Source organism: Monodelphis domestica, chromosome 6, assembly GCF_027887165.1.
Source record: "Monodelphis domestica isolate mMonDom1 chromosome 6, mMonDom1.pri, whole genome shotgun sequence".
Lineage (NCBI taxonomy): Eukaryota > Metazoa > Chordata > Mammalia > Didelphimorphia > Didelphidae > Monodelphis > Monodelphis domestica.
This window is the reverse complement of record NC_077232.1, coordinates 287,964,997-287,983,264: the sequence shown is the minus strand read 5'-3', so window position 1 is coordinate 287,983,264 and position 18,268 is coordinate 287,964,997. Positions and strand designations below refer to the sequence as shown.

General features: G+C 40.0%; 1 protein-coding gene across 1 annotated transcript in view; it reads right to left on the bottom strand.

Annotated features, from left to right (window-relative positions):
* Window positions 1-18,268, bottom strand: part of PPEF2 (protein phosphatase with EF-hand domain 2) — a 42,616-nt gene that overhangs the window by 15,922 nt on the left and 8,426 nt on the right. Inside the window, exons 5-12 of the mRNA XM_056803830.1 lie at window positions 16,737-16,851; window positions 14,772-14,818; window positions 10,710-10,876; window positions 8,452-8,488; window positions 8,215-8,364; window positions 5,092-5,442; window positions 2,017-2,202; window positions 1,719-1,861 (exon numbers count right to left, since the gene is read on the bottom strand). Of these exons, the coding sequence (XP_056659808.1) occupies window positions 1,719-1,861; window positions 2,017-2,202; window positions 5,092-5,442; window positions 8,215-8,364; window positions 8,452-8,488; window positions 10,710-10,876; window positions 14,772-14,818; window positions 16,737-16,851 (1,196 nt within the window). The remainder of the gene's footprint in view (window positions 1-1,718; window positions 1,862-2,016; window positions 2,203-5,091; window positions 5,443-8,214; window positions 8,365-8,451; window positions 8,489-10,709; window positions 10,877-14,771; window positions 14,819-16,736; window positions 16,852-18,268) is intronic.

Below are 18,268 nucleotides of genomic sequence, written 5' to 3'. Positions count from 1 at the left end.
TTCTCCTAAACTTTGAATTAGACTTTTAGTGGGAGAGTAAGTTTTAGAAGAGGGAGGAAAAACCTCTGTGAGTTTCCAACTTTCAAAAGAGATTGATTCCTTCTGGGTTGCAGAAGTTTAGAGCATTTGTAAACTAATAGAGATTGAATTTGTGAATTAAGAGATCTGTTTGCCATACGTCTCTAAATTGTGATGGAAATGTGATTTGAGTTTTTTTTTAAGTACTGAAATTTCCTACTGGGTTTTGGAGTTTCAACACCCCAGGATTTTTTCACCTTTTATACTCCATTCCTGGAGAGGGACAGATTTGTTGTTTTAACTTTAAGGGAAGAAGGTTATTTCCCTGACTAGAGAATAAGCAAACCTGAAGCTTGTCTGAAAATTTCAAAGTCCAAAAGCAGAGGGGGAACTCTTCCCCCCAATTTTGCAACTTTTAAGAGGGGGAAATAATGACCCCTTGTTATTTCCGAACCCTCATTGTGCATTCGGTGTGCCAGAGTCCAGAGTTCTCTCATTAATATAGACAAATTTCTTTCTCGTTGCAGTCTTTTCTCTTATCACAGTAGCATCAAAACACTTGAACCAGAAATTTTCTTGCCACACAATGGACTAGATTAGGTTCACAATATTAAGAAGCAAATATCTTTTTTGAACCCCAAACTCTTGCCTGTGGGATATGGACATTTGCCAAAAAGGTCTGGGAAAACTGCAAAGCATTCTGGTAGAAATTAGTTTCAGACTAGCACTTTATACCAAAAATCAAGACCTCATATTGTCATGACAAATGTGGAGATAGAGGTGAGCAATGTCCATTTGAATTAGAAATTAGCAATTGTATCCTTTTTAATCTTATTGCAAGCAAATTCACTTAAAAAAACTCACTTTCCATCTTAAAATCAATACTGTGTATTGGTTCCAAGGCAGAAGAGCAGTAAGGGCTAGGTAATATGAGGGTTAAGTGACTTGCCCAGGTTCACACAGCTAAGAAATATCTGAAGTCAGATTTGGAACTGGGATCTCCCTTCTCTTGTACTGTTCTCAATCACCCCATAAATTCACCTTTTATTATATTTTATGTTCCACAAGTGACGGTGCATTCCAGTCCCGAGGCTGAATCACTGGGCAGACTCTGTAAATCTCCACAATGGAAGCCATTTCCCAAATTATACATTCTGAGCTTAAGGGAATGTTTATTGGGAAGCCCTTATCTGATCAGATCTCTTATTAATGAGGGGAAGGATATCAGGACTTCTGAATACTTTGCCTGGCTATCAACCAGACCTGCATTGTGTAGGTCCTTCAACCTGAGAGTCTGAGTTACAAGAGACTTCTGCAGGGGAAAAAAAAAATTATTTGCTGCCATTTGATGCAGGTAGGTGGTACAGAAGATGGAGTGCCAGACCTGAAGTCAGGAAGAATAATCTTTGAGTTCAAATCCAGCCCGACACTTACTAGCTGGGTGACCCTGAGCAAGTCATTTATTCCTGTTTGCCTCAGTTTCCCTATCTGTAAAATGGTGAATCACTCAAGCATGTCTGCCAAGAAAACCCTAAATGGAGTCCCGAAGAGTGGGAAATGACTGAACCCACTCAAAAACAAGAACAATGTAGTGCAATTTCTAGGTTCAGAAATCCAGCCCAACGCAGATCAGTACATTCACTCCCACCCTACATCTCAAACAACTTTTAGCTACTTCTGCAAACGCTGGCAAGCCTCACCTTTGCTGCATGGTCAGCGTGTGGGTGGCCTTGTTGGTCTGATATTGTACGATGTGCGGTATCAGATCCGGCCCCAGTTTAACGTAGGCACCTCGGTTGCTGCCCACTTCATAATAGTTGGAAGCAGAGAAGATGGTCAGTACCTAAAACCAAAACAGGAGAGAAAGGTGGGACCCTTCGCCGAGCTTCCCCATCTCTTCCCGCCTTGGACCTGGGGGGGGTTGAGGGTGGGCCACAGGACTGCTGTTTGTTGTGGAGGGGCAGTGGTCCGCTCTCTCCTTTCCGAGGAGGCACCCACCTTGCGATTGTGGCAGAACTCGTAACCTTCCGGCTTACACTCGTGGGAGCGGATCAGAAACAGGAGGCTGTGCCTTTGGAGCATCTGCTGCGTCACGTTGGGTCCGAAGTAGCAGCCCCCTCCTCGGACGCTGTTGGCCTTGCAGCCCTCCTGGGCCATGGGGTCACTCCACAGGATGTCGACCACCTGAAATCCACCCGAAATTCGTTTTGACCACGGGGCAGAGAAGAGGAAGCTCTTTAAAGGGCTCTCCCATCATTGTGCGGCATTTCCCCCCAAAGGGAGAGGACGCTCTCCCCGGCTCAGGCTGATTGACTACAGCGAGTGGATGGATTACAGAGAGAATGCCTGATGAGATAATCATGCCCTGGAGTCTTCTTCTAAGAGAGGCTTAACCAAGTCAATGAGAGATGGAGGCTGGCTATGTCCAGATACACGGCCAAAACCCACCTCATGGGGCTACACTTGGGTGACGCCATCTTTGAGTAAGAGCTCATAGGGAGGGAGCGGAGAGTGACTGACCTTGAGTACCCCTTTCAAGCCAGTTCACCGTGGATGTTGTGATGACAAATGCCCAATAAAACTCACACGTTGGGGGAAAAAAAAAACAGTTATACTCCTGGCTTCAATTATTTAGAAAATCTTTTCTGTAATGATAATTATATTTTAGATTACTTATGACCCATTCTGAACTGGCTAGAGAGGGGTACTCAAGGTCAGAATTGAAGAGATATGGGTGAATATTCTTTTGGGGGCAAGAGGGATTTGAGGGAGGGGTGCCCTCCTGAAATCAGTATGAGAAACCATAAACATCTTGTTTAAAAATTCTAGACAGTCTCAAACGCTTCCCAGCTGTGTGACCCTGGACAAGGCACTTAACCTCATTGTCTAGCTCTATTATATTATTATATTATATTATATTATTATATTATATTATATTATTATATTATATTCTGCTTTAAGATGGAAGATTCTAAGGTAGGGTTTAAAAAATAAAAAAGAATTCAAGAAGGAGAAAAAAATCAATGTAGTCAATTTCAATTTATGCTGACAGGTTTTTTCATCTGACTTGCTTGTTGTCATTCCTCTAAATCAAGTGTGTGTAATTCTTCTAATTCATTCAAATCCTCTCTAGTAAAAAGGTTTTCATCAACAGGAACTGCAATAATTCCATTTTTCTGTTCTACATTATTTTCTTCCAAATCCCTTTCTCCATTTTTTCCTCCATTTTTTGCCCCACCTCCTGTCATCCTTTTTTAGCGAAGTATATGTACTAATTCTTTCAAGACTAGCCACAGTAATACCAACCTGATCCACATTCTTTGGGACATACTGTCTCAAATCTATCTACCTCATTTACTCTTATTAGATCTTCCACCTCATCACCACCTGTTCCTTGAGTATATTGAGTATCAGATGCTTCTTCTTCTTCATCATAATCATCATCATCATCCAGCTCAGGATGAAATTCAAATACTTCCCAACCACTGATAAATTCTCTCTGTTAAACCAATTAGTGATACAGGAGGTGCAACTGGATCAAAATTTAACCTGTGATTTGGCTGTACTGACCTTAGGAATACTTGCCTCCAAGGTCAAGCCCTCAAGTCTCTGTTAGAGTAGACCTTGACCTTGGTCAGAGGCAGTGCTCTCCCCCTTCCCAGCTTCTGGTGATTTCCTCAAGAACAAGCAGATAGTTCCATGGAGACATTCCCATGCCACATTTCTAATGTCTAAGACATGGCCATGGGCAAAGGAGATTTAATTCTTGAAAACAAAGACTTCTTTCCCCTAGAGAGCCATGTAGCTTATGTATCAACTAAATGCTCCTTCTTTTACAATTCCATTGCAAGATGGATTGGAGAGTTCATTATTGGCTATGCTCAAGAATAAAATGAAATTATTTTGAGATGCTTCTAGTACTGTACCTAAAGGGTCAAATAATATGTCTTCAGAGTTTAGGTCTTCAGAGACCTTTACGAAAGTCAACTGGATCTGATTAGAAAGGATAAACATTCCATCCCTGACCTGTACAAACGTATTGGGAAGAAACACACTTTGGTAGACCTAAATTTCAATAATAAGATGACCCTGAAGAGGGCACACTGGGTTGATCAGTTAGGTCTAGGACAAAGTGCTTTTAAAGTAGTCAAAGTACTTTAAAACTGGATTGGAAAGCAGTGAGATCTATGCAGGGCTTATTAAGGATAAAAGATCTCCTAGCAGTGAGTTCAGATATAGTTGGACACCTCAGACAAAGTCCACCAAATACATGGCCTTGCTGTCAGGCCAGTGAGTTGAGATTTTTGGCTACCATTTAAAACTTCACACCAATAGTTCTCAAAATATGCTCCAAAGACCTTCGGTGGGGTTCCCTTGACCTTTTTCAGGGGTCTTTGAGACTATTGTATTTTATAAGACATGTACATTTCTGACCCAGTAAATGTTGATAAATATAACCTAACAGAAATGTTAACGTCCAATCATCCCGTCCTAGTCACAACTTATCCTGAATTAGCCCCTCTTCCAGGCTATCTTCAAGTACTTTATTGGTGATCTCTCATTGATCCTGTGTGCTTACATAACTGTTTTCACGTTGTCTTCTCTATTGGACAGAGTGCACAAACTGTCCTGTGCTTTTCTATGATTCTCCAGCACTTATCACAGTTTCTGGCACATAGTAGGTGCTTAATAAATGTTTGTTGACTGTCGACTCACTGGTAAGTCCTTACTATGTACCAGGATAAACACTGGGAATATGAAAACAAACAAACAAACCTCAAAGCCAGTCCCTGTTGTCTAATATATTTCATTCTTTCTTTTCCCTTATTTTATTTTATTTTTTTTTTAAACCCTCACCTTCCGTCTTGGAACCAATACTGTGTATTGGTTCCAAGACAGAAGAGTGTTAAGGACTAGACAATTGGGGTTAAATGACTTGCCCAGAGTCACACAGTTAGGAAGTATCAGATTTGAATCCAGGATCCCTGACTCTATTCTTTCTTATACAAAAATAGGACCATTTTAGAGTCTTTCTTCCTTTGCCAGAAGAGAACCGTCCGTTGCGCCACTCACCTGCTTCCACTCCTCATGGCTCACGTCTTGGAGATCGCAAGGGTCTGGTTCCGCTTTTGATGGGCAGAGCGAGGGCTCCTCCTTGTCCTTGAATTCTGGGAAGCTCACTTGCTGCCAGCATCTCTCTAACTCCAACTGCACAGATTTCCGAACCCTCTTGGAGATCTCCTTGCGCTCAGGCGTGAAGCTGCAGGGGATACTGGCGGACCTGCTCCCCTTGTGCCGGCTGTAGCGTAGGGGTGAAGAGGGCACAGAGTGGCTTTTGAGGGATAACCAGGAAGAGCTACTTCGGCTTTCCTCTGTCCGTTTCTCTTTCTCCGTTTTCTTTGTATAACTTATGGTGGAAATAATCTAAAAGGGAGAGGAGAGGGGAAGAGACTCGTGTGAGGAAGAAAATAGGACAAGCCAGTGGAACAGCTGCGATCATGGTAGAAGGGTGACGTTTCAGGGTGAGGCCCCTCCCGTGAAGCTTAGGGACGTTCTTCTCAGGAGGGTGGTTTTAACTAATCATTGGAGAAGACGCTCGATTCACTTGGAGGATGGTAAAGAGAAAGATGCCATTTTTTCCCCATCGAAGGGGACACAAACTACTATGGATTTCTTGCCGGTCTGAGGACTCCAGGTTTTAGATCCAGTGGCTTAGAGGATAAAGTTCTAGGCTGGTAGAAAGGGATTCAGCTTCAGATCTGGCCTCTGACAGTGAAGCCCTGGACAAATCATTGATTTACCTTTATGCAGAAGTATGCTGGTAAATGTTTAACAACCATCTCCCTGGGGGAGAAAAATGCTTGATGTAAATTTAATGTGTATTATTAATATTTTCTCCATCACTTGATTAAAACTAATCAGTCCACAAAACAAGAAATCAAGTCCTGATTTGTAGCATTTAAGGATTTCTGAAGAGTGAATGTTCACACTAAAAATTTAAACACGGGGCAGCTAGGTAGTGCAGTGGATAGAGTGCCAGACTGGAGAGGGAAAGTCCTGGGTTCAAATTGGACCTCAGACACTTCCTGGCAATGTGACTCTGGATAAGTATTTCTCACTTGGTAATCATATCAGGTCCCATTTGATTAATCATCCTCACTATATGGCTGCTTTCCAGAGCACTATATCCAGCCTCAGTTTCTTTCCCAGGCTTCAGAACTACCTCTCCAACTGCCTCCTAGACACTTCGAACTGGATGTCCCCTAGACGTCTTAAAATTGACATATCCAAAACAGGACTCAATTACTCCTTTTCTGAATGAACTTCCTTATTTTTACTGAGAATATCACCAACTTTCCTCTCTCCCAGATTCACAGCCCTGTCATTATCCCTGATTCTATACTCTTCCTCATTCCTCCTATGCATTCAATTGGCAAGTGTTATCATTTCTACCCTCATGATATTTTTAACATCCAACTCCTTGTCTTTATTTATAAGACCAACACTCCAGTTCAGCACCTTATGGATTGGTGGAAGAGTTTCTGAACCTTTGAAGCTTAACTCGCACTTTATGGAAGATAATAACTAAGTATAATCCATTTAAATCATTTTAGGACACTTGTAGCCCTTCTAGTACACTAATTTGAGAGAATTATTTTATTGCCATGTCTAAATATAGAAATTAAAAAAACCAAAACATATATTTCCTGATATTTGTGTGTCAGAGGGTTTTTAAAAAATTGGTAATTGGTTTAATTTGAAGTATTTTTAGAGGTTAATTTTCATAATTAGGCACAATCTTTGCATGAAACTACTAGCTATAGTCAGTCTCTTTGGTTTAGATTAGACAGCAATAGAAATGCAAATTAAAACAATGCTGAAGTACCATCTCACACCTATCAGATTGACCAATATAGCAGTTAAGGAAAGTGGTAAATGTGGAGGGCACATGGCAAAATAGGGACACTAATGCATTGTTGGTGGAGTTGTGAACTGATCCAAGCATCCTGGAGAGCGATTTGAAACTATACCCAAAAGACTATAAAACTGTGCATACCCTTTGACCTGGTGATACCACTATCTTTTTGTATATTTTGTATCCCAAAAAGATAATTAAAAAGGGGAAAGAACCTACTTGTACAAAAATATTTATAACTGCTCTCTTTTTGTGGTGGCAAAGAATTGGAAATTAAGGAGATGTCCATCAGTTGGAGAATGGCTGAACAAATTCTGGTACATGTTGGTAATGGAATAATATTGTACTATAAGAAATGATAAGCATTCAGAAAAAGCTGGACAGATCTATAGAAACTGATGCAGAGTGAAATAAGCAGAACTCCCATAACAGCAATATTGGACGATGGTCTGTGAAAACTTGGCAATGATCTGTGACAATCCTGAAAGTGTTATGACAGGGAATGCTATCCACCTCCAGAGAAAGAACTATTGGAGTGGTCTTTCACATCAGTGTACTTACAGTTTTATTTTGGGGTTTGGGTTATGTATGAGTGTGCTCTTACAACAATGAACAAAATGCAAGTGTGTTTTGCATGACAAAAAGTCTTTTAATAGATTAGACAGAAATCTGGCAATACCTAAATAAGATTCAATCCTTCTAAGAAGCACCTCAGATTCCTGGTAGCTTGCTCAAAAAACAAATTCCCTATTTTTTAGTTCTTAGCATTGGATTGGATAATTTCTTTTGACCTTGAAAACATTTTTGAGAATAATTGTTGTAATAGTTACTTATTACTAGTAAGTAATAAATAAAAAGCTTTGTGACCCCTGACAAGTCATTTAACCTCACTATGCCTCAGCTTCCTTATATGTAAAATGGAGAGAATAATAGCACTTATTCTATAGAGTTGTGAAGATCCAATGGGATAATACCTAATGTGATTTGCAAATTGTAAAATATATATATATATATATATTATTACATGTGCTTAGAATCAATGCATTCTCCCTCTAAGGTCAGACTCTTAGAATGGCAGATGTAGGTAAAGAAAACAAGACTCTCATGGTCCTGTTCTTCAATGGCAAGGTAAAGTGAAGTAGTTTGGGACCAAATTATTTAGACAAGGGGTCTTTCAGGTAAAAGCTTTTCTAGATAGCCAGTAATAATTAAATAACAATTATGTTTTAGTGGTGATAGAGCTCTGACATCACAGGAAAATCTGTATTGATTGTTAATACCTTGTGCCTCTGTAGTTTTTCCAAAAGTTCTAGATTGGTCTTGTCTGAAATCCCACCATGAATTATCAGGACTTTCTCGTCAATAAGGGTGGCCAATGGAAGCCAGCAAAAAACCTCTTGCAGCAGCTTCAGTATTTTCTTGCCATTTACCTGAAGAGATGAATGAAGTAATGAAATCTGATGAATGTACCCAACTTATTCTGGATAACAGAGGGTTGGGTTTAAAAACCAACATACCTGATATTTGTGCATCACTTCCTTGGTAAAGCCATATCTAGGTTTAAAAGCAAGAGTAATTTTATATTGACGTCCTCTTTTATTTAGGACAATTTTCTATTATGCCTTCCCCAACTCCAGAACCCATCCTTTGTGATACAAGCAGTTAAGCAAGACCAACCAATACAGTAGCTATGGCCCAATAGAGGGACTGCTGTGTGAGAAGGTATGAATGGTTTGGTCATTCTTCTATCCAGTTTCAAATTTCTTTCCAAAATGGCGGGATCAGTTTACAGCTATGCTGATATTACACCATAATTTATCCAAGAAACAGGAATTAAAACAACTTTAAGGTTTCATTTTATACTTATAATATTAGTAGAGATGATAGAAGACAGAAATAAGATTGGAGGAGCCTTGAAGTTATTTTTTTACTCTTACCTTCTGTCTTAGAATCAATACTGTTCATTAATTCCAAGACAAAAAAAAAAGCAATGATGACTAGACAATGGGGATGAAGTGACTTGTCCAGGGTCACACAGATATGAAGTGTATGAATCCAAATTTGAACCCAGGATTTTCCATATCCAGGCCTCACTCTCAAACCCCTGAGCCACCTAGCTGCCCCCAATATATTATTATTCCCAGTAAGACCTGGGAAACTTGCATTAACAGATTCAGATTAAAGTCATCAGAACCAGGAGAACAATTTATATGATCACAACACCATTATTAAGAAAAACAATCTGAAAAGACTTTAGAACTCTGAACAATACAATGACCAATCATGTGTCCAGATAACCAATGGTTAGGCATGTGCCAGGGGTGTGCAGCAATCTGCTTGAGCTGGTTCTTAAAAATTAAATTTTTCAGTGTGAGTCTTTCCACCTTGGAAATTTGCAAACACTAAAATTAAGGGCTTGATCTATTGTTTTGTTGATTGTTCTATAGAAAGGGATGGAGAAGATGTTAATAATGCATATTAAACTTAAAAAGGTACTGTGCATACATTCCTCCTCCACCTTCCCCAGGCATTTGTTAAATATTGACCAGCAGTCCCCTGCTTGTTACCCACCTCCAAACAGAATAGTGATGGATTGATTCATGGCACAAAATGATACACACACACACACATTTGGACCTGGTCATCATTTGGTTTGGAGGTTTTTTGTTTGACTAAGGTCATTTGTTTTAAGGATTGTGTTTTTCTTTCTTTCATGGAGAGAGGAGAGGGAGAGAGAGAGAGAGACAGAGAGACAGAGAGAGAGAGACAGAAACAGAGAGACAGAGAGACAGAGAGAGTTAGAGAGTCAGAGAGAGACAGAGAGAGAGAGAGAGAGACAGAGAGAGAGAGAGAGAGTGAGAGAAAGAGAGAGAGAGAGAGAGAGAGAGAGAGAGAGAGAGAGAGAGAGAGAGAGAGAGAGAGAGAGAGAGAGAGAGAGAGAGTTGGTGCCAAAATTTCCTTTCAATTCATAATAGCAATATGGTAAAGCCAGAAAAAACAACAACAACAACGCAGTTGCTGCTGAAATTGAGGAGGCTGTTTCATTTCTTTCTGTTATCTCTTGTGCATGTGTTCCTGGATCTCAGCTTGCTGGTAAGGGTTTTTCTTCCCATGTTTTTAATTTAAGAATAAAAAAGTTCTGATCTTCTCAAAAATCTCGGTTAGTTTATTGCTTGGATATTTCTTTGGTTTTGGTAAAGTATTTAAGGGGGGGGGCGGAGAAAAGAGGACCACTGAAGTATTAAAATACACAGAATAGAACAGAAAAATGTTTTGAGGGAAACAAAACCTAGTAAGATACCTTTGAAAGCAACAGGTTGATTTTATTATATAGGGGTTTTCTTTTAACCCTTACCTTCCATCTTAGAATCAATACTGTGTAATGGTTCTAAGGGAGAAGAATGATAAGGACTAGGTTAAGGTGGTTAAGTGATTTGCTCAGGGTCACAGAGCTAGGAAATGTCTGAGGTCATATTTGAACCCAGGACCTCCCATTGCCAAGTCTGGTTCTCAATCCACTGAACCACCTAGCTGCTCTATTACAGAGCTTTTAAAAGAAAAAAAAGTTATATGTAATAGAAATGACTACATAACCCTCTTTTTCTGTTCTACTTTATATGTAGAAATATTCATTTTTTGGCGTTTGTGAAATTTAGGATACAATGATTCTTTTCAAGGGACATGTAGGGAAATACAATTAAGGATTTGTAAAATGAATTTTTTTACAGTAGCCTCAAGTACTCATCTAAGACCCAAGTATCTTTTGTTTCCGTACCGTAAATTGACTATATGATCCTCATGATTTCCTCGATTTAGGTGGAACTCCTTTGGATAAACCAACATGAAGGCAAAGAGAATCATCAAAATCTCAATTGAGTCTTTGCCTCTATCCACAAAGTCACCGTTGAACACATAGGCTCTCTCAGGGGATGGAAGGCCATTCTGTATAACAAGAAAATATAGCCAAAGGATAATCAGAAAAAGGTAAGGGCAGAAAAGCAAGGTTAAAAGATGGGCCCCCAAACCTGGACACAACCCAAGCTCTATTTAAGACCCCCAAAATGTGTTTCTGATATTTAATAGGAAAAAAGAGAGGGGAAAATATCATCAGATATTTCTGAAATTTTAGAATCAACAGATTGTAGTTTATCTTCAAAGCGGGGAAAGGGGGGAAAAACACAATGTGGTTACATAAGCCATGCAAATCCAACAAACAGGGAAGCCAAAACAAGCTTCAAGCATGCCAAATATTGGTGTACCAGTCAGTCGATAAATATTTATAATGTGACTACTGCATACCAAGCACGCTGCTAAACACTGGGGACACAAGAAAGGTCAAAGACGGACTCTGCTTTTGGGCAGCTCACAATCAAACAGGGGAAACTACATGCAAACCAAGCTATATACAGGATGAAATGGAAATCATCAAGAAAGGGAAGGCAGTAGAATTAAGAGGGATTGGGAAAGGGTTTCCTTGTAAAATGGGCATGAGAATAATAGCTACTTCCCAGGGTCATGTGAGGATCAAATGAGATAATATTTGAAAAGCACTTTGCAAACCTTATCATACTATACAAATGCTAGTGTTTTGTGCATATGTGTAGATATTTGTATATACATACATAGATATGACACATTTTTGTGACACAATATTTATGTTGTTTACACATGTATATATTTATCTGTAAATATATGTGTATGTTATATTATATGTACACATACACATAAACTCAGACTCTTCATGGATTTGCCTATATTAATTCCAAAACAAATAAGAAATGGGGAAAGAAGTGAGAGGGACATTCTATCCCCTCCTTACAGAAGGAGAATGAATGGCTGATCTTGCTGGAATATGCATCCTGGTTTTAAACTCAAGATTGAAACATGTGATGAGCATTTGTGCTTTAGGAGATTGTAAGCTCCTTGAGGACAAGTACTGTTTCCCTTTTTGTGTAGATACCCCCGAGGTCTATCTCATAGGGTTTGGCATGCAACAAGTAGTTAACAAATACTTTTAAAAAATTGAATGGAATTATCACCAATTATGTATATCTTGGCTGGAACAACCAAAAACCATACCCAGCAACACTGAGTTCAGCTCTATACAAGTACTGAGTACTTTTTGAGCAACCAGAATGCCTATTACTTGCACCAAATTATGGAAGATAGTACCAGAAAGCAACAGATTATTTTTAGTTTTGACTTCTTTTTAGTAAAATTAATAGAATCACAGCATAGTAGAACATCAATTATTAATCACTTGTCATAGACAGGCAAGTAAGTCCAAGAGCCCTAGGAATAAAAGCATCTGCTCTCAACTTGTCCCCTGCATCCCTTACCCAAAGGAGCAAACTCACTAGAGAAAAGGTCCATCATCCCCACCTCCAACTGCTAACCAGCTTTTGCCAAGGGGGCAGGCAAGCCAGCTTAACTGAAGCACCATGCATTCTGAGGGAGATATAGGAGGTGGTATGTGCTGCTAGGGGGAATAAATCACCACCAACACTACCTTTGCCTCCACATCCCCTGAGATGCCAGTAGACATGACCCAATATCCAGAAGCCATAGGTCTATCCACTGTGGCACCACCTACTTGCCCAACCATTGATCTAGGAGCACTGCAATTCCTAGGGCTTCTGGCTAATAATCTTTGTTAGTCTTAATTTCCTCATCTGTAAAGTAAGCTGGAGAATGAAATGGCAAACTATAGAATAATATCTGCCCAGAAAACCCCAAACAAGATTGTGAAGATTCCTATATGACTAAAATGACTGAATAACAAAAGACAAATGGTCCTGCTTTCAGCCCTGCTATCACTGTGGGGAGCAACCCTAGTAGAAAAGAAGATTCACCAACACCAGTTGCTTGACTATCACAATAGATGGGTAATTCTAAGAGCCCCTGGACTAGTAGTGCCCTCTAGATGGCCAAACTTGGAACCAGTCTGGCTCCCATAGACATTGTCCAGGGAGCCTCTCTTGTGGAGATACGACCTATCAACTATTTCTACAATCCCTGCTACAAAATGAAGAGAAAAGAGAGTTCTTGCCACCAAAGTCCTTGGCACTATCAGGGTTCAACATCAGAAACTGATATTTTAAAAGTAGACTTGGCATTGTAAAGAAGAGGCACTAACATCCCAAAGGACCATGGGACCTTTCCATCTGACGTCTTCCTTATATGTCTTCCCATTAGAATATGAGCTCCTGGAGAGCAGGGCAGGGACTATCTGACTTTTTATCTTTATCACTAGCATAGAACAAAATGCTTTGTATCTTAAGTGCTTACCAAATGCTTGTTTTCTTCATTTATTCATCATGACAAGAAAGATATGCTATAAATCTATGGTAGACCCATTATTCTGTAATTGCTTTATAACATGAATCATCTTATATGATAATTATATTATAATTATGATATGGTACATGTAAGTATCTCATAGTGCTGAATAGGGAAGAAACTTTAAATAACCTTATTTCTCTTGAAAGTTTAGGACCTCTTTATTATTACTTATCAGAAAAAAAAGAGAAAATTGATTGTTGGATGGTAAATCCTTCTTTCTGCTCATCATTTTATATAAGCTAAAAGTTCTAAAATCTTGTATTAGAAGAGTCTTGGAAGTTTATGCGACGTGGTGCCTCTGGAAGTTTCAAAGAAGACATTTTGGGCTTGATATATAGCCAAACTTCCTAACAAACAGAACTAGTTAAAATCGGAATGGCTTCCCTCAATAGATTCCCCCTCACGGAGAGGGTACCAGGCTATCTTTAAGCAAATATCACATGACCATTTGTCAGGTACGGTTTTTTTTTTAACCCTTACCTTCCATCCTGGAATCAATGTGTATTGGTTCCAAGGCAGAAGAGTGGTAAGGGTTAGGCAATGGGAATTAAGTGACTTGCCCAGGGTCATACAGCTGGGAAGTGTCTGAGGCCAGATTTGAACCCAGGACCACCAACCAGTCTCTAGGCCTGGCTCTCCATCCACTGAGCTACCCTGTCAGGTATGTTTTTAAAAACATTCTTAAAGTGGGGGTCTGTGAACTTGTTTGTTAAAAATATTTTATAACTATATTTCAGTATTGTCAGTTTCCTTAAAAACACTATTAATTTCATTTGATGCATTTAAAAGCATTATTCTAAAAGCAGTCCATAAGACTGGCCAGACCAAAGATATCCGTGGCACAATAAATATCAAGTTTCATTTTGGGAGAATTTTGTTAGAATATAATTTAGATTAGATAACCTCTAATAACAGCAATAAGCTCATGTTTGTATAGTACTTTTTTTTAAACCCTAACTTTCTTGGAATCAATACTAAGTATTGGTTCCATGGCAAAAGAGTAATAAGGGTTATGCAATGGTGATTAAGTGACTTGCCCAGGGTCACACAGCTAGGAAATATGTGAGGTCAAATTTGAACCCAAGACTATCAATCCACCAGGAAACCTAGCTGCCTTTGTATAGTTCAATGTTTGCAACATACCCATTAACTCACTTGATCTTCATAACAACCTTTTAAGGGAGGTTCTATTATCACTCTCATTTTATAGATGAGAAAGCTAAAACAGGCAGAGACTAAGTGCCTTGCCCAAGGTCATACTGTTAGTGTCTGAGGTAAGATTTGAACTCTGCTCTTCCTGACTCCAAGTTTCTTACTCTATCTACTGCATCACCCAATGGCCTCTTCCTTCCCTTCCAACTCTGCAATTCTGAGATTTTTAGTTCCTTACTACCTTGTCATAATAGCATGTAATAAAATAAAAAAAAAACATTTCTCAACTACAGTTAAACATTTTTAAAATGGATAATCTATGTGTTTTACTGAATGTTCATACCTTGTAAAATATAAATATTAAGTCGTCCAGCTGGCCGTGTAAGTCTCCTAACAAAGGCAGAGGAAAAAGAATCAGTTCCCATTGGTAGAAAAAAAAGATGCCCACAGGCACCCACCCTGAAGAAGTCCTTGATCTTATTTGCATGGCATTTTCTTGCTTACAGGAACAGCAACAAATGGAGGTAATGAATGCAATGTTTTTCAGAGAGAGGACGACAGAAAGGAAATGTTGTATGTGGGAATGACAGCAACTTCCCTGACAGCATCAATGAAGCCCCCCGGCTGACCAGGAGAGTTGGGAGGTGAAAGGAGTGTTTTCTCCCCTCTTCTAAAAGTAGAGTGAATCCAAGGAGTGGTCATCGGGGCAGAAGAAGAGGAGTGAATTCTGAGGGCTGGCTCTCTCTAGGTGACTGTCTGGCTGTGGCAAAGAGAGGAGATGGCTTATGAGGCTGAGTTGCCATCCCCAACAAGGGAAAGGACCCATGGAAGTTGCATTTCAACAGCGAACCCCCAGGTGGCAGCAGCAGTGAACAACTGTTCATTAGCTAGATGTGCAGATAGTCAGTCATTCAAGGCAAAAGAATACACCAGCAGATGGAAAGATTAGACCAGCAATTTGCCGTAGCAGCAAAAAAGCAGCTCAGGGTCATCAGACAATACTGGAAGCACTTGGGGGAAACAAGCCAAGTGGTCCCAGCAGTGGGATCATGTGCAACCGCAGAGGAGTTGCCCTGATGACAAGCTTTACCTGTTTGAACATGTTCCCTAAAGATTGGTCCTTTTCTACCAGTAGAATTGGAAGAGGCCTGGAGGGCACTTTGGAACTCTGGCCAAAGAGCTATAAAGCTGGGCAGACCCTTTGATCTGGTGATGCCACAGCTGGGGCTGTATCCCAAAGAGATCATAAAAAGGGAAAGGACCCATTTGTACAAAAATATTTATAGCTGCTCTTTTTGCGGTGGCAAAGAATTGGAAACCGAAGGGATGTCCCTCGACTGGGGAATGGCTGACCAAGTTGGGGTACATGTTGGAGACTATTGTGCTATAAGAAATGATAGGCTAGATGATTTCAGAAAAAGCTGGAAAGATTTACATGAACCGATGCAAAGGGAGATAAGCAGAACTGGAAGAATGTGGTACACAGTAACAGCAATGTTGGATGATGGTTATCTCTGAAAATGTGGCTCCTTTCAGCAACACAATGATCTGGGGCAATCCTGAAAGACTTCTGATGGGGAATGCTCTCCACCTCCAGAGAAAGAATTATTGGAGTCGTCTTTCACATCCATGTGTTTTTGCTTTTATTTGAGGGTTTTGCTCATGTATTACTTTGCTCTTACGACAATAACCAATATGGCAATACAAATAAACATTTTTAAATGAACTGGAATGGGAAGTAGGTGTTGAAGACGGAGTGGAGAGAGGCTTAAAACATTTTCTCTATTTATTTTGCAATACTCTAAAATGTCTTTTTCCTTAGGGTAATGGCATTTTCTGGTTGGCCTGATAAAAGAAAAGTATTGGTGATGGTTCATGATTTTGCGAGGTCCTCAAGCAGGGATATACCAGAACCAGCCCCAGTCAACCTGCGAGACCAGTTGTGAGCATTTATACTTTGAAAGTGGACAAATGTTCCAAATCAGGGTTCAATTAATTGTTTTGTTCATTTTCTAGACTTAAGAAAATGGTGGACAAAATGTTAGTGGAGATTAAACATAACAGTATGTCTTGCATTTTTCTGCCCCCTACCCAGAGAGCTGGTTGTTAAACATTTACTAGCATGCCTCTGGACCCAGGCTACATGTATCTTTTCACTGAGGCACAACAAAGTCCTATTATGAGTACATAATGCACCCAGCTCCCCTCTCCTCAATGAGAACTTTTCGTGGTTATTATTCAGTTTAAACCCTCCACATTGGTGCTTCCAAACACCCTTGCTTCTCTGTACACCCTTGCTCTTACTCACCACACACTGTGATCTCCTCACTGTAGCAGGTGGAGATGCGGTTGATATTTGGCAGTTGTATGAGATGCTTTCTGGCCTCATGCAGAATATTTAAGACATACCGAGCATGTAGCTGCTACTGGGAGAAAAAGCAGGGGTTGGGAAAGAGGATGAAAAACATGAGGAGTGTTTCTGAGGGGAAGGGCCCGAGACTTACTCTTCCAGTGTTTCCAAATGGTCTGGATGTTGAGTCCTTGATGGTACCTGGAGCTCCCACACGCCTTTGAATTTCATTCCCTTCTGGATCTTTGAATTGATTGACCCAAATGCCTTCTTCTCATCTGAATTACAGCTAAAAAACCACTTCCTCCCCAAATCCCATTTTCCATTTTCTTGAGTCATGCCAGCTTTAAAGAAGTGACAGTTTGAGATACAACAAACTTTCTTAAGATCACAGGATAGTAAAGGGAACTCTCCAATGAGGAAATTCAGGCTGGCACCTTCTTTGCAACTTAAAGTCTTGGCGAATTGCCAAGAGCACCAGGAGATAACATGGATTTGCCCAGAGTCACACAATGCAGCCAGGGTATGTCATGGGCAGGACTTGAACCCAGATTTTCCTGGTTCCCAAACCACTCTGCTCCTGGAGAATCAAGATGAACTTTTGTCCATCTTTATCTCCCCAGCTTTTAATGCAATTCCTCATGTAAAATAAGTATTTAATAAATGCTTGTTTAAAAAGGGGTGAGGGGTGCAGCTGGGTAGCAGACAGGGAGTTGGGAGGACCTGGGTTCAAATCTGACCTTAGACACATCTAGCTAGCTGTGTGATTTGCCCAGGCAAGTAATTTGATCCCTAGTACCTAGCCCTTACTGCTTTTCTGACTCGGAACCAATACTTGTTAAGACATTCTAAGTCAAGTGGTTTTTTGTTTGTTTGTTTTTAATAAAAAGCAAATAAATGTTTGTTGAGTGCCTATACTGCACTGTCTCCTAGAAAACCAGAACTTTTAAATCTGGAAAAGACCCCGGAGGTCATCTAATCTGACCCTCGAATTTTGTAGACTAAGAAACCGGGGCCCAGAGAGAAGGGGTCACCTGCCCACAGTCAGACGGCCAGTTACAAAGATAGGATGATCGTACTCAGGTACTCCGGATCCAAGTGCAGGGCTTTTTCTAATACATGACTCTCTTCATATCATAGAAGATGTGGGCACACACCACATGCATATGTGTCGTGTGCTGTGTGCATGTATGTATACACACATGTATGTACAGAGAGAATGCAGATATACATTGTGTCTAGACATGTATCTCGTATATACGCTATTATGTATGCATGGTAGATACTATGTATACACACTAGCATATATACATAGTATATACTATTTATTATACACTCTACATACATTGTGCGCATGTGGACTGGCACGATATATGAGAGATACATAGTATGTACAATGTGTGTAGATATGCTTGAGCATATCTACACAGTATATACTATATATACATACTATCTGTATAAAGTATAAGCCTTGTATACCAGCACATATG